This window comes from Felis catus, chromosome B3 (assembly GCF_018350175.1).
Source record: "Felis catus isolate Fca126 chromosome B3, F.catus_Fca126_mat1.0, whole genome shotgun sequence".
In the NCBI taxonomy this organism is placed as follows: domain Eukaryota; kingdom Metazoa; phylum Chordata; class Mammalia; order Carnivora; family Felidae; genus Felis; species Felis catus.
The window spans coordinates 60,467,768-60,482,394 of NC_058373.1; the positions used below are offsets into that span (position 1 = coordinate 60,467,768).

General features: G+C 44.4%; 1 protein-coding gene across 13 annotated transcripts in view; it reads right to left on the reverse strand.

Annotated features, from left to right (window-relative positions):
- Positions 1–14,627, reverse strand: part of STARD9 (StAR related lipid transfer domain containing 9) — a 121,008-nt gene that overhangs the window by 1,608 nt on the left and 104,773 nt on the right. For 8 of the 13 annotated variants that reach the window (XM_045059466.1, XM_045059465.1, XM_045059464.1 and 5 more), the window contains 9 exons: positions 14,278–14,475; positions 13,657–13,840; positions 13,170–13,310; positions 2,119–2,236; positions 1,803–1,924; positions 1,485–1,549; positions 1,114–1,316; positions 781–878; positions 451–609 (listed from right to left, as the gene is read on the reverse strand). In XM_045059466.1, the coding sequence (XP_044915401.1) occupies positions 451–609; positions 781–878; positions 1,114–1,316; positions 1,485–1,549; positions 1,803–1,924; positions 2,119–2,236; positions 13,170–13,310; positions 13,657–13,840; positions 14,278–14,475 (1,288 nt within the window). Of the gene's footprint in view, positions 1–450; positions 610–780; positions 879–1,113; positions 1,317–1,484; positions 1,550–1,802; positions 1,925–2,118; positions 2,237–10,327; positions 10,388–13,169; positions 13,311–13,656; positions 13,841–14,277; positions 14,476–14,627 lie in introns of those variants that run through there. The other 5 variants (XM_045059474.1, XM_045059463.1, XR_006599294.1 and 2 more) reach the window with 4 other exon arrangements.

Genomic DNA, 14,627 nt, shown 5'->3' on the forward strand with positions numbered 1-14,627 from the left:
AAGCTCCTCTGCGGTCCCGGAGTTTACAGGCCCCTGGGCTCTGCTGTTCAGATCTAGGCATGGGCTTCACCTCCCGGTGACAAAGGTCACGTTGGGGAACTGGGAGTGGAGCAAGAACAGAATGGGTCCTGCTCGTTCTGCTCTGCTGAGGCTGTTGCTCCTCCCTCACCGTGGCTATCTCCCAAGGACTCAGCAACAGAGGGTCTAAAGGCCACCGAACTCTTTGGTAACGGCAACTTCAGTCAGAGAAGACTGACCTACTCTGTCCCCCTCCTCCGTCCTCGATTCCCCACTGACTCCCCGCACTGTGGCCCAGGAAGCCTGAGTCTCCAGCTCTGGGGACACAGGGCCTGGGCACTGAAGGGTATTGAACAGCTGAACAGAAAACTCCCGCGGGTGGTGGGGTCACACCGAGGCGTTCTGTGCAGCCAGCCACACAGGAAGGATCACCTGGGCCAAGTAGATGACTCTAGTGATGTCCCTTCCTTCCACGGTGAGAGGCTGTAGGATCCAGGCACTGGGCAGGATCTCCCCTCGGACCATGTCTCTGCTGGGTCTCGGCATGGATGTATCATAAACAGACTGAGCCGCCATGACAGACAGGTGCCCCTGGGGACAGGGAGTGAAGTGGATCAAACCAGGACAGGCTCCAGTGCAGCCAGACAGGCTTCATGTCATCCTCATCCCTGCCCACCACACCCTCCTTTCCCTGCAGGACCTGAGGCCCACAGTGACTGCCTCTCAACAGCACTCCAGCCCAACTTCTTCCCACATCTTTACCACCAGCGAGGCAGGCACCTCTTTAGCTTCCACGCAGACACAACAGAAATCCCGCGGCTGCTTCAGGGCACACGGGGCAGTACTGCACACCAAGTACACTGGGGGGTCAGGAATGGGGAGAGTCAGGAGGTGCATGGACAGACCTAGTCCTAAACCCTTCCCAGCCCAGGAGCGCCCGCCAATATCCCGTCATTCTGCAACCTGACAGGCAGACCTGGCCTGAGCCACCCAGAGGAGGTCGTGTGAGCACCTGGCCTCCCGAGAGGACCACCTCCAACCCTTGCTGCCCCTGGGCCCTGGCCCGGACCCATGGGAAGCCCTCCCTGGGCTCACCAAGGTTGATGCTGTTGGTCACCCGCTGATGCAGCCTCGCTGTCTGGATGGGCTTGTGGTAGAGCGGCCACAGGGTGGGGTCACTCACAGCTGCCCACACATGAGACAGTGGCTGGGAAACCACGCCTGCCCCCAGGAAGCCATGCCGAGTAGAAGAAAACATCTTGTAGTAAAGATGCACCTCCTGCTCCTCACCCTGATGGCTGGGGACACCGAGGGTGGGGAAGACGAAGAAGAGGTGAGAACTGGGCTCCTGGGTCATAGAGGGGCAGTTCAGGGGAGGGACTCAAGGGAGCCGGGGCAGAGAAGGTAAAGGAGGACAGAGGACAAGCAGGACAACAGGTTAGGACAAGACACTACAAGGAACTTACTTCCAGCCAGCTGCTGGCTGGCAGCTGAAGAGGTTGTGCAGGTTACCTGAGCAAGCAGCCATTACCTGCAGACAGGGATCACACCCAAGTGAGCGGGCACGGTACAAAGCAGACCCCTGGGTTAGTCAGTCACTAGGGCCAGTGTTTGCTGAATTCCCTTTCTGTCAAGATGGAGAGCCACCAAAGAAGCCCTAACCCTCATCTGAAAGAAGTTGGCCCTCATCTGCCCTGCTCTTTCCCTCCTTTCCCTCCCTCCCCCTCCCCACCCGGCGGAGGGCTGGTAAAGGAACCACGGGGACAAGCGGAATCGCTCCTCACGTCAGCAATAGAGATGTTCACGATGTGCTTGGCCAAATCTTGATAGGAGGAGGACAGGTAGGCCCCCAGGCTGGACAGGCTGGACGGACAGCAGCAGCAGCTGCCCAGGGAGGTTCTGCGGCCTGCAGTGAACAGGCAGAGGTCGTGAGACAGCATGAGCATCGAGGCCTCAGAGCAGCAACAGCCTCCTGAGGGACAGTGACTCGGGGCTGATAACCTCAGCTAATGACTCCCTAAGGATCTAGAGGACCTCCGCCCCCCCCCCAAAGTCCCCAAACCGGGCAGATAGCTGCATGCCCTCACCCCCACCACTCACTGTAAGCTAAGCTCTTCCAGGTGGATCCAGCCAGACTCAGTTGACTGTTCCTCACTGCAGAATGTCCCCGAACATCCCCTATCCAGGAGTCACTGGAATCAGGCAAGTGTGTGTCCCCCTGCAGAAAAGATGTTTAGGACCAGAGCAAAGGAAGATAAAGCAGAGCACCAGAAAGCCTGTGTAGAATTATCTCCTCTGCCTCTGAACTATCCCAATAGTTTCCAATGTAGAGGCTCTATCAAAAAAATCTTCCCCATGGAGCCTGGGTGGCTCAGACAGCTAGGTGTCCAACTCAATCTCGGCTCAGGTCTTGAGCTCACAGTTTTAAATTCGAGCCCCGTGCTGGGTGCTGTACTGTGCATGAAGCCTGCTTTAAAAAAAAAAAAAAAAATCTTCCCCATTGGGATTACAGGAGGTTGGATGTCCCCAAGAAGCCAAGAGCAATAGAAACCAGTCCCTGGACAATCTCTCCTTATGGTTCAAGCCACAGGATCAAAGACTGCTTGTAGGAGAGCTCCAAAAGGGATCAAAATGAACAGAGCCTCAGAGGACCTGGTATGGAGCCTCAGTGGGTTTGGGGGCTCTACCATGTGGCAACACGAATGAGGCCATGGCTGGAGCCCAAGTGGAAGGTGGGAGGGGGAGGAAAAGCAACGGGCCATGAAAAGCTTGACCCTAGGCCCCAACTTCCCCAAGCCTCACCTCCCCAACCCCATACAGCAAGGAAGCCAAAGGTCCTAATTTGGAACCAGACGGGATGATCTCTGGATCTGCAATACGGTCCTCCCACCTTTACTTCAGCTGGCAACTCAGTGACATGACCTTGACCTCTACCGGACCTGACAGGCACTGTCCATCCCACCTCTATCATCAGTTTTTAACCTATGGCTAAAGACAAGAAGAGGTGAACACAGACAGTTCTATCTCCAGCCTTGTCTCCATTCCTCTGCTGCAACATATAGTCTCTTGTACTTTAAGCAGGTGTCTCTGTCTCAGATTGAAGTCTTGTGCCATCTTCTTGGGAACTTTCCACTACTGATCATCTCCTCCTTCACTGTTGCCTCTGCCTCACCCTCTTCGTTGGATCCTTCCTACAAGCACTCAAGCATGTAAATATTTCTCCCACCTTTAAAAAATTTCCTCAGATGGGTCCTTGCTCTCCCACCCTTCACACACGTGCTTCTTGAATCAACGGTCACCATTCGCCATCTCCCACCTCTCACTCCCTTCTGAACCTGCTTGAACATAACATTTGCCTCACTACTCCACCCAACAGCAGTCACCAGGTCCCTGTGACATCCATGTGCTTGGAGCTGATCACCAACTCCAGTCCCCACCTTACTGAACCTCTCCGTGAGCTTCCACTCAGCCAGCCTCTCCCTTTCACTCAAGATAATCACTTCCTGAGTCCCCAGGCTCTTGGCACCTCTCCCTGCAGTGATCCTTCTCCTGTGTTGGCTCAGACTCCTCAAACAAAAATCGATATTCTGGGATTCTTTCAGGACTTAGGCCTAGGCCCTCTTTTCTCACTCATTGTATACTCCTAAGTGATTCCATCTGCTCCCCCTGCTACACTGATGACTCCCAAAAGTAAATATCCATGGTTTAATCAATAAATACTGATGACACAACTAGCTACCATGTGAAAAAAATGGATCAGAGACCCATTTCATACATCATGCCAATATAAACTCTTCATGCTTTGTGGCTCAAAAATACATGGAATAAAGAATTTATTATTACTATAAGAAAAGAATAAGTTAAAAAAATTATAGTGGGGATATGACTTCCTAAACAGGGCATAAAATTCAGAAGCCATGAAGGAAATCATTGGTAAACACCAGGCAACACAAAATTAACATTTTCCAGGAGCGCCTGGGTGGCTCAGTCAGTTGAGCATCCAACTCCTGATTTCAGCTCAGGTCGTGGTCTTGCAGTTGGTGAGTTTGAGCCCCACATCAGGCTCTGCTCTGACAGTACGGAGCCTGCTTGGGATTCTCTCTCCCCTCTCTATGCCCTTCCCTTGCTCATGCTCTCTCTCTCTCTCTCTCAAAATAAATTTAAAAAACTTTAAAAAGTAACATTTCCAGGCAGTAATAAAAAAACAAACAAAATAAAAACACACAACTAAGAAAAAATACTGGTATCTCAAATGAAACAGAAGGATAATTTTCTTAATATAAAAAGGGCCTCTAAAACCAAAAAGACTATCCCACTCAAGAAGTGGATATAGTGCACTGTCATGGAGCAAAAGGACACAGAACTTTTAAGAATCTGAAAACACACTCGATCTTAGACACATGAGGAGAACTGAAAATGCGTATTTTATGCCCATCACACTGCCAAAGACTGAAGGAAAAACCGTTGGCAACGCTCTGTTAAGCAGAGTGGTCAAGTATTATTTAAGAGTGTAAACTGGTATACTTTGGAAACATCTACCACATATTTTAAATTTAAAAATGTACATATCCTTTGACCTACCAATCTCATTCGTAAGAATGCAACCAAGAGATGTTCTGTCATTTAAGTATAAAAGCGATAAACAATTTCAAATACAAACTCAGGGACCAAAGAGAAAGGGCCCATGAGTCTTTCTGGAAGAAATTATGAGGGGACGAATCACTAGGGAGGAATAAAAATGCCTGGAAAATTACTAGAAGTGAGCAGAGTCCATTTAATCTAGCCTAAGAACAACTCTACGAATGCAAACATTATACACAATGTAGAAATACTCTGACAAAAAGTAAAGGAAAAAAAAAGGGTAGAATACATTGATTTCCTGATGTTTTATAAAGGTAACAACACTGCTAAATCAAGTAATAAAGACTATTTGAAGATATAAAAGTGATCATGGAAAGAATTTTTTAAAGGCTTCCAGATTATCAGACAAAAAAGACACATATTTACCCTCACAGCAGAGAACAAACAGACCACATAATGATAAAACAACAAAAAATTTTTAGATGTCCATGGGAAGGTATGCCTAGGTGGCTCAGTCAGTTGAGCATCTGACTCCTTGATTTCAAATCAGGTCACGATCTCATGGTTATGAGATTGAGCCCCATGTCAGGCTCTGTCTAAGTGTGGGGTCTGTTTGGGATTCTCTCTCTCCCTCTTGCTCTGCCCTTCCCCTGCTTACTCATGTGTGTTCTCTCTCTCTCTCTCTCTCTCAAAAAAATAAAATAAATTAAATAAATAAGTCGATGTCCATGGGAATACTGATAATGAAAAAACCTTAATAAACTTAAAAAAGTAGAAATCATATTTCTCTGGATTCTTTCATAATCAACACGTAGCAAACTAAAAATTAATAATAAAATCAGAAACACAGGAGGCTTTCTACCAAAAAGTTCTTAAGAACTCATAAGAACTGAATTAAGGAAGAAATACAAACTGAAAATGCAAAATTACTATAAAAAATAGATAAAATATGTAAGTTATGGGATATAACTAAAGTACCATTCAGGTGGAAAATTTTAACTTTAAATATTTACATCAGTGAAAAAATAAAAAATAAATGAGTTGGTGTAATACCTATACACCAACAAATTAGATAGATGAACAAATTCCTAGAAAGACACAAACTACCAAAACTGACTCAAGAAGAAATAGATTCTGGAAATAATATGACACTATATGTTAGCTAACTAGAGTTTAAATAAAAATTTGAGGGGCACCTGTGTGGCTCAGTCGGTTGAGTGTCCGACTTCGGCTCAGGTCATGATCTCATGGCTCATGAGTTCGAACCCCACGTTGGGCTTTGTGCTGACAGCTCAGAGCCTGGAGCCTGCTTCGGATTCTGTGTCTCCATCTCTCTATGTCCCTTCCCCGCTCGTTCTCCCTCTCTCAAAAATAAACACTAGAGGGGCGCCTGGGTGGCGCAGTCGGTTAAGCGTCTGACTTCAGCCAGGTCACGATCTCGCGGTCCGTGAGTTCAAGCCCCGCGTCGGGCTCTGGGCTGACGGCTCAGAGCCTGGAGCCTGTTTCCAATTCTGTGTCTCCCTGTCTCTCTGCCCCTCCCCCGTTCATGCTCTGTCTCTCTCTGTCCCAAAAATAAATAAAAAACGTTGAAAAAAAAAACTTAAAAAAAAAATAAACACTAGAAAAAAAAATTTTTAATAAAAAATTTGAAAAAAGGAAAAAAAAGAATAGAATATCTGAACAGACATTTAACAAGATATTGAATTAGTAATCAAAACAATTCCCACAAAGAAAATTTCAAGACCAGATAGTTTCATTAGCTTCAAATCTACCAAACATTTAGAGATTTAACACCCAATACTTCACAAATTCTTTCCAAAAACAGAAGAGGAGAGAATAGTTCATAAATCATTCTAGAAGTCCCTGACATAAAACCAAAGAAACCACACATAAACTACAGATCAATTTCCTTTATGCATATCAACACACAAACCCCCAACAAAATATTAGGAAGGTGAATCTAGCAACACAGAAAGAGTTATATACATCATGACCAAGTATACACCATTCCTGGGATTTATCCTAGGAACACAAGATTAGTTCAATATACAAAAATCAATCATGTAATACACCATATTAATAAAAGAAAAAATCCACACAATCATCTCAATAGTTACAAAAAAAATATTTGACTAAATTTAATACCCTTTTATGATAAAAACTCACTCAACAAACTAGGACTGGAAAGAAATTTCCTCAACTTGATAACAACTGTCCACAAGTTAACATCATCCTTAATGGTAAAAGGCTGAGTGGTTTAGTACTAAGATCAGTAACAAGAATGTGTGCTCTCATAGCACGTCTATTAACATTGAACTGGAGATTCTACCCAGGGCAATTAAACAAGAAAACAACAACAGGGGCAGATGATATGATCTTGTATACAGAATGTCCTAAGGAAGCTACTAAAAAACTATCAGAGCTAATAAAAAACTCAACTCAGCAAGGGTACAAGAAACAAGATCAATACACAAAAATAAACAGAGTAGCAATTAACAAACTGAAAATGAAATTAACAATTCCATTTATAATAGCATCAGAGGAATAAAATAATAAATTGAATAAAACAAATTCAAAATTTATACTCTGAAAACTACAAAACAGTGTTGAAAACAAAGAAGACCTGAATAAATGGAAAGATACTCCATATTCATGGATCAAAAGACATTACTATTAAGATGTTTAATACACCCCAAAATGACACAAACATTCAATGAAATCCAAATCCAAATCCCACCTGACTTCTTTGCAGAAATTGATAAGCTCATCCCTAAATTCACATGGAAATTCAAGGGACTCAGAATAGCCAAAACAATCTTGCAAAAGAATAAAGTTGGACACTTCCTGATTTCAAAACTTACTACAAAGCTACAGTAATCAAAATAGTGGTACTGACATAAGGATGGACATATAATTCAATGGCATAAATTCAGAGTCCAGAAATAAATCCATACATCTATGGTCAATTCATCTTTGACAAGGGCACCAAGACAATTCGATGGGGGGGAAATAATAGTTACTAACAAATGGTGGTGGGACAAGTGGATATTCACATGCAAAAGAACAAAATTCAACTCCTAATTTTGTCTCACTAAATACAAACATTAACTCAAAATGGATCAAAGACCTACACCTAGGAACTAAAAGCATACAACTATTTTTTTTTTATTAAAAAAAATTTTTTTTAACATTTATTTATTTTTGAGACAGAGCATGAACGGGGGAGGGTCAGAGAGAGGGAGACACAGAATCTGAAACAGGCTCCAGGCTCTGAGCTGTCAGCACAGAGTCCGACACGGGGCTCGAACACACAGACCACGAAACCACGACCTGAGCCAAAGTCGGCCACTTAACCGACTGAGCCACCCAGGCGCCCCAGCATACAACTATTAAAAGAAAATACAGGCACACCTTGGAGATACTGTAGGTTTGGTTCCAGATCACTGGAATAAAGTGAGTCAGATTATTGTTTTGTTTCCCAGTGCATATAAAAGTTATGTTTACACTATATTATAATCTACTGAGTGTGCTATCATTACATCTAAAAAAAACCCAATACTTAGGGCACCTGGGTGGCTCAGTCAGTTGAGCCTCTGACTCTTGATTTTGGCTTGGGTACACAATCCCAGAATTGTGGGATGGATCAGGCTCCATGCTGACAGTGGAGCCTGCGTAAGATTCTCCCTTTCTCAGGGTGCCTGGGTGGCTCAGTCAGTTAAGCATCCAACTTGAGCTCAGGTCATGATCTCACGGTCTGTGAGTTCAAGCCCTATATCGGGCTTTGTGCTGACAGCGCGCAGCCTGGAGCCTGCTTAAGATTCTGTCTCCCTCTCTCTCTGCCCCTCCCCTGCTCACACTCTGTCTCTTTCTCTCTCAAAAATAAACATTTTTAAAAAATGTTAAAAAAAAAAAAAGATTCTTTCTCTCCGTCTGCCCCTCTCCCCTGCCTGTGCTCTCTAAAATTAATAATAATAATAATAATAATAATAATAATAATAGTAATAAAAAACAATGCATATAACTTAATTAAAAGTACTTTATTGCTGGAGTGCCTGAGTGGCTCAGTTAAGCATCCAACTCTTGATATCGGCTCAGGTCATGATTTCATGGTCGTGAGATCGAGCCCCTTGTTGGGCTCTGCACTGACAGCCCAGACCTGGTTGGGATTCTCTCTCTCCCCCTCTCTCTCTGCTCCACCCCTGCTCATGCTCTCTCAAAATAAACTTTAAAAAAATACTTTATTGATTAAAAATGCTAACCATTATTTGAGATTTATATTATAATCATTATTTGAGTCATAATCATTGATCACAGGTCATAACAAATATAATTATAATTAAAAAGTTGGAAATATTTCAAGAATTACCAAAATGGGACACAGAGACATAAAGTGAGCAAATGCTGTTGGAAACATGGCGGACAGACTTGCCTTACACAGCACAAACCTTCAATTTGTAAAAAATGCATTACCTGCAAAGCATAATAAAGCAAAGCACAATAATAGGAGGTATGTTTGCCTATATATGCATAATCTTTGTGACCGGGGATTAGGCAAAAATTTCTTAGATATGAAACCAAGAGTGCAAGCAATAAAAGGAAAAAATAGATAAAACAAACAGCATCAAAACATTTGTGCTTCAAAGGACATCACCAAAAAAGTATAAAGACAATACACAGAATGGGACACAATTGTTACAAACCAGATATATAACTGATAAAGAACTTGTACTACAATATATAAAAAAATTATTAAACTTAATAAAAAGATAATAATCCAATTATAAAATGGACAAAAGGTCTGAAAAGACATCTATCTGAAGAAAACATATAAATAGCTAGAGTAAACACATGAAAAGATGCTCAAAACCATTAGGATAATGCAAATCAAAACCACAGTGAGGTACCATGTCACATCCACTAGGACAACTATAATAAACAAAGATGATGGTCAACATGGGGAGAAATTCAGTGCTCACACACTGCTGGTGGGGCTTTAGAGTAGCGTAGCCTCTGTGAAAAATAGTTTGCCGATTGTTCAAATGGTGAAACACAGTTTCACCCATCTATGGACCCATCAACCCAACTCCTAGGTATATACTCAAAAGACAGGAAAATGTATGCCCATACAAAAACTTCTTTTAAGTCAATAAATTTTTATGCAAAGAATTTTACATGTGATTCCTTCCACTGCCAATCACTGTCGTTCTTCCAAAGTCAGAATCATAATCTTCAAAATAGCCCCTTTATAAAGAACTTTTGGGGGCACATATGTGGCTCAGTCGGTTAAGCATCCAACTCTTGATATCATCTCAGATAATGATCTCATGATAGTGAGATTGAGCCCTGTGTCGGGCTCTGTGCTGACAGCATGGAGCCAGCATGGGATTCTCTCTCTCCCCTTTTCTCTCTGCCCCTCCTCTGCTTATGCTCTCTCTCAAAATAAATAAATAAACTTAAAAAAAAAAAAGTTGACATCCTAAACTGGTGAAGCACAGGCAAGCTGTCTAGAGGAACAATCAAATGTTAAAGAGACAGCTCAACAGCCATCTGGAAAGAATAAAGTTGGATCCATACCTCATATATTCAAAATGAATCAAAGATTTAAATAGGAGGGGCGGGGAGCCTGGATGCCTCAGTCAGTTGAGCATCTGACTCTCGATTTCGGCTCAGATCATGATCCCAGGGTCATGGGATCAATTCCCCTCCTCGGGCTCTGTGCTGAGCTGAGCGTGAAGCCTGCTTAAGATTCTCTTGCTCTTCCTCTCTCTCCCCTGCTTGCTTGCTCTCTCTAAAATAAAAATTAAATTAAAAGAAGATTTAGGGGCACCTGGGTGGCTCAATCAATGAGTATATGACTTCAGCTCAGGTCATGATCTCATGGTTCGTGGGTTAGAGCCTTCCGTTGGACTATGTGCTGACAGCTCAGGGCCTGGAGCCTGCTTCGGATTCTGTGTTTCCCTCTCTCTTTGCCCCTCCCCCATTCATACTCTGTCTCTCTCAAAAATGAAATAAAAATATTTAAAATTTAAAAAATTTTTAAAAATTAGAAAAGATTTAAATATGAAAAATAAAACTATACAATTTCCAGAAGAAACCACAGAAGTTCTTTATACAACTTTGGAATGAAGAACATGTTTCTAATTATGATCAGAACATAGACACTTAAGAGGAGAACTGATAAATTTTCTGAATAGCTCCAAACACAATAAGCAAAGTCAAAAGACAACAAAGAACTGGGATAAATATCATTAATTCCTATTAGGCAAAGGGCTAGCTTGCTAAAGAACTCCAGAAAACTGGTAACAATAACATAGAGAAATGAGCAAAGGATATGAACAGATGGCCCAGCAAAAATTTAAACATTTGATAACCTGTTGGAGAAACTGTGTATATCTGTGAGGTAACATCTGTCAATATTAAGATCTCAAATGCACATACTCTTCTGGGTATCTACCTCATGGATATATTTGTAGGTTTAGGAGATGATGCATACACACAGTTATTTACTGTAGCACTGTTTACAACATCAAAAGACTGAAATCAACCCCAGCTGGAGGACTGGTTACATAAATTACACTGGATCTTTATAATGGAATGCTACGTAGCAGTGAGAAAAAAAAAAGAGACAAAGCAAGTTCTCTATACAGTCATGTAGAAAGAGCTCCAAGATACCCTGAAGTGGCATGATATGCTTTATTCCATGAGCATTAAGATACTCTAGGAGGGCTCCCCCGACACAATAGTGCTATTTCTTTGGGGGTGGCTAGGGAGAAGGACCGGGTTGTCTGCTGCTAGGGGCAGGTACTTCCCTAGTTACTTTTAGAGATAGGTATACATAATTTTTTGTCTTTTCTACCATAGGAAAAGATTACCTATGCAAAACATCACATTTAAAACCATACAATAAAAGAGAAAAAAGAAACACTAAGTATTCAGCTGTTAAAAAGAATAAGTCAGCAGCAGATTTGGTGGTGCGCAATGGTGTCCAAAAGACATTCTTAAGGAAGAAAAGTGACAAAGCAGGTCACTTTTGCTGCCATTCATGTGCTTTAGAAAGATACACACATTATAAAAAAAAAAAAAAAAGAGAGAGAGAGAGAGAGAGGGAGAGATTTAAAAAAAAGAAAAAACATGGGGGCGCCTGGCTGGCTCAGTCAGAAGAGTATGTGACACTTGATCCTGGGGTTGTACAGATTACTTAAAAATAAAATCTAAAAAAAGGGAAAAAGAAAAAAATATGCATGTAACAAAATAAATAAAATTTTAAAAATTAAAATATAGAAAAATACATTAAAAAAAAAGAAAAAAAAATTTTAATATGCACATTCTTATAGAAAGACACACAACATATTCAGAATACCTCCAGAAATCCACACCGTACTGGGATAGAAGATTGGTTCTGAGCAGGGCAACAGGAGACTGAAAGACAAACTTGGCATCGTATATCCTTTGCTACTGTCTGAATACTAGTGAAGTTTTACTATAAAGCGAATTTCAAATTTTATATCCCTGGCCAGATCTTACCTGTGATAAACCTGTGTTTCCAACTGCTCCCTTTGCATTTCTCACAGAGACTTCAAAGCCAGTAAGTCCCAAACTAGACTCATGACCTTCCCCACAAAAGGAAGGCAGTCACCATCACTGCCCCTTCAGCTGCTCTGGCCAAAAAAAAAGTGTGTGTTGTTTCTGACTCCACCCTCGCCCTTCCTCTGCGTCCAGTGAATGTGCTCTGTCCAGGGCACCCCCCTGGGCCCCTGTGCTCGTTGTCACTAGCAGGGCCCCCACCCGGCAATGGGCAGCTCTCAGCAGGCTTTGCTGTGGTCATTGCCGGTCCACCCACAGCTGCCCCGTCCCCTCTCCTATAACCTCATCATCCTGCTCCCCTGGTTTCAAGGCTTTAGAGCAGCTTCTGGGAAGTAACATCAATCCGAAAGGGGCCTGAATTTGCAGCAGAGTCTACGTGATCTGGCCTTTTCTAGTCCTTCCTCAAGTCACTCTCCTTTCTTACCATATTCCAGCCATGCTAGCTTTCTTTTAGTTCCTCAAACTCTTCCTCCCTGAGGCCTCACTTACCAAGACCTCTGCCTGGAAGGCTATGTTCCCCACCCAACCCCCCATCTCTCCTGACACCTGACATACTACACTAAGCTTCTGCTGTTAACTGCCTCTCACGCTTCTGGTGTCACTTTAAACACACTCTCTTCAGAGCATCTTTGCTGACCTTCCAGATCAGATCCCATTTTATATTGGCTTAGAACCCCTTCTTCATGTAACTTACTGCAACAGTGCTTCAATAATCTTACAATAATCTGTGCATATCCCTCTAACGGTTTAAGAAAAACTTTTTTGCTCACTGCTCTATCCCCAGTGCCTAAAATAGTACCTACAAAATAAACACATGTTTGAACACACAGGGAGAAGGAGGCAAAACTAAGGGAGAGACAAAGCCTATCCATCATCCACAAGAAGGGTTCAAGTCAGCGACAGCCTCCGGGAGGCAGAACTTCCTGCTCCAACTCCTGTCTCAGTGGCTCTGGCCTGTGGCTCATTGTTAGTATCTGCCCACTCACCACACTGTCTGGGGACTGGAGCTGGTCCGACAATAAGGCGTTGCTGCTGTTGTAGCCAGAGGTAAGACCAGAGGAGAGGCTTCCATTGGAGCTGGCAGACAGGGAGCTGGAGGCAGCCAGTGTGTGCAGCTTTTCTTCTTCCTTACAAGGACGGATGGCTGGCAACCAGCTGCTGGTACACCTTCTCTATCCCCTCCTCCCCTGAAACCACCCCTCCTCACCTCCCCAGTGCCTCCCCACATACCTACCCCAACTCTAAACCAAAGCAGCCTCCTCCCAGACTTTGGCCTGGGGACAGAAGCCAGTCAGAGGAGGGTGACAAGTAAAAAGAGCGAGCACAGCTTTGAGCTGGCACTAGGAGTCCAACACCTTCCTCCAAAGGCTACATCCCAGGACTCCAAGGCAGCCCGGGCGAAGGCTGACCCGGTCTGGCGTCTTTCCCAGGCTCCTGGCCCACCCAGAATCACTAGCTTGCCCCACGCCCCACCCTCAGTAGCTGGGAGATGATCTGCTGGCGGATTCTCAGCTTCTCCTGCTCGGTCCGCTCCTGCAGCCGGGTCCGGGCCCGGGCAATCTCCACCTTGGCCTCCTCGCGGGCGCGCTGGTATTCTTGCAGCATCAGCGCTATGTCTGAGGCAGGGTGAGCAGACCGTGATGCCGACCCTGGGCTCCTAAGGAAGACCACAGGGTGGAGAGATGCCTTCTAACATGGTGGGTGCATGGGTGACAGCCCTGGCCTGCTTACCCCAGACCTATTCGACACCATCCTCTTGAAGGACCCATCCTCTCTTTGCCCAGTTTGGTTTTACCACCCATTTTGAGGTTCAGGCCTGCTGTCTTACACAGAAGGTCACAGCTGCTCTGTCCACCCTCTCCCATGAGCTCTGCCCCCACCCTCTTCCCTCCCACATCCTCCTTTTTCCCTTTGACCCATTCTCCCTGAGCTGCCTCCACCTGCCCACAGGAACGTAGGACCGTAGGAACGTAGGACCCACTCTTGGAATCACTCCTGTCCAAAGGAAGCTGCAGCCCCCACTTTCCAGGCCCTGCCCCCCACAGCCCTCCCACTCCATACACAATCTGCTCTCTGCAGGGTCCTGGTCCATACCTGGTCGTTTCCACAACATCCTTCCTCAGCTGCTGCAGGTATTCTCGGCGCCTGCTGGGTAGGCCGAGGTCCCGGGTGGGGAGATCCCTGTTGGGCAGGAGGCTCAGTTGTTTCTGGGGGCTGAGGTTCCGTGTCTGGTGTAAGTTCTGAAGTCGTTCAGCTCGCTCTCTCCGGAGGGCCTCAATGGTTTGTTTTTGCCTGAGACAAAATGTGATTGATTCACTGAAGCTGGCCCTGAATGCCCTTCTCCATCTTAAGATCTATCTCTGAGCCCCGGAAGATCCCAGAGCTGAGCAGGGGAGAAAGGAACAGCCAGCTATTAGCCTTCTGTGGTTCTCCTTCAGCCCACC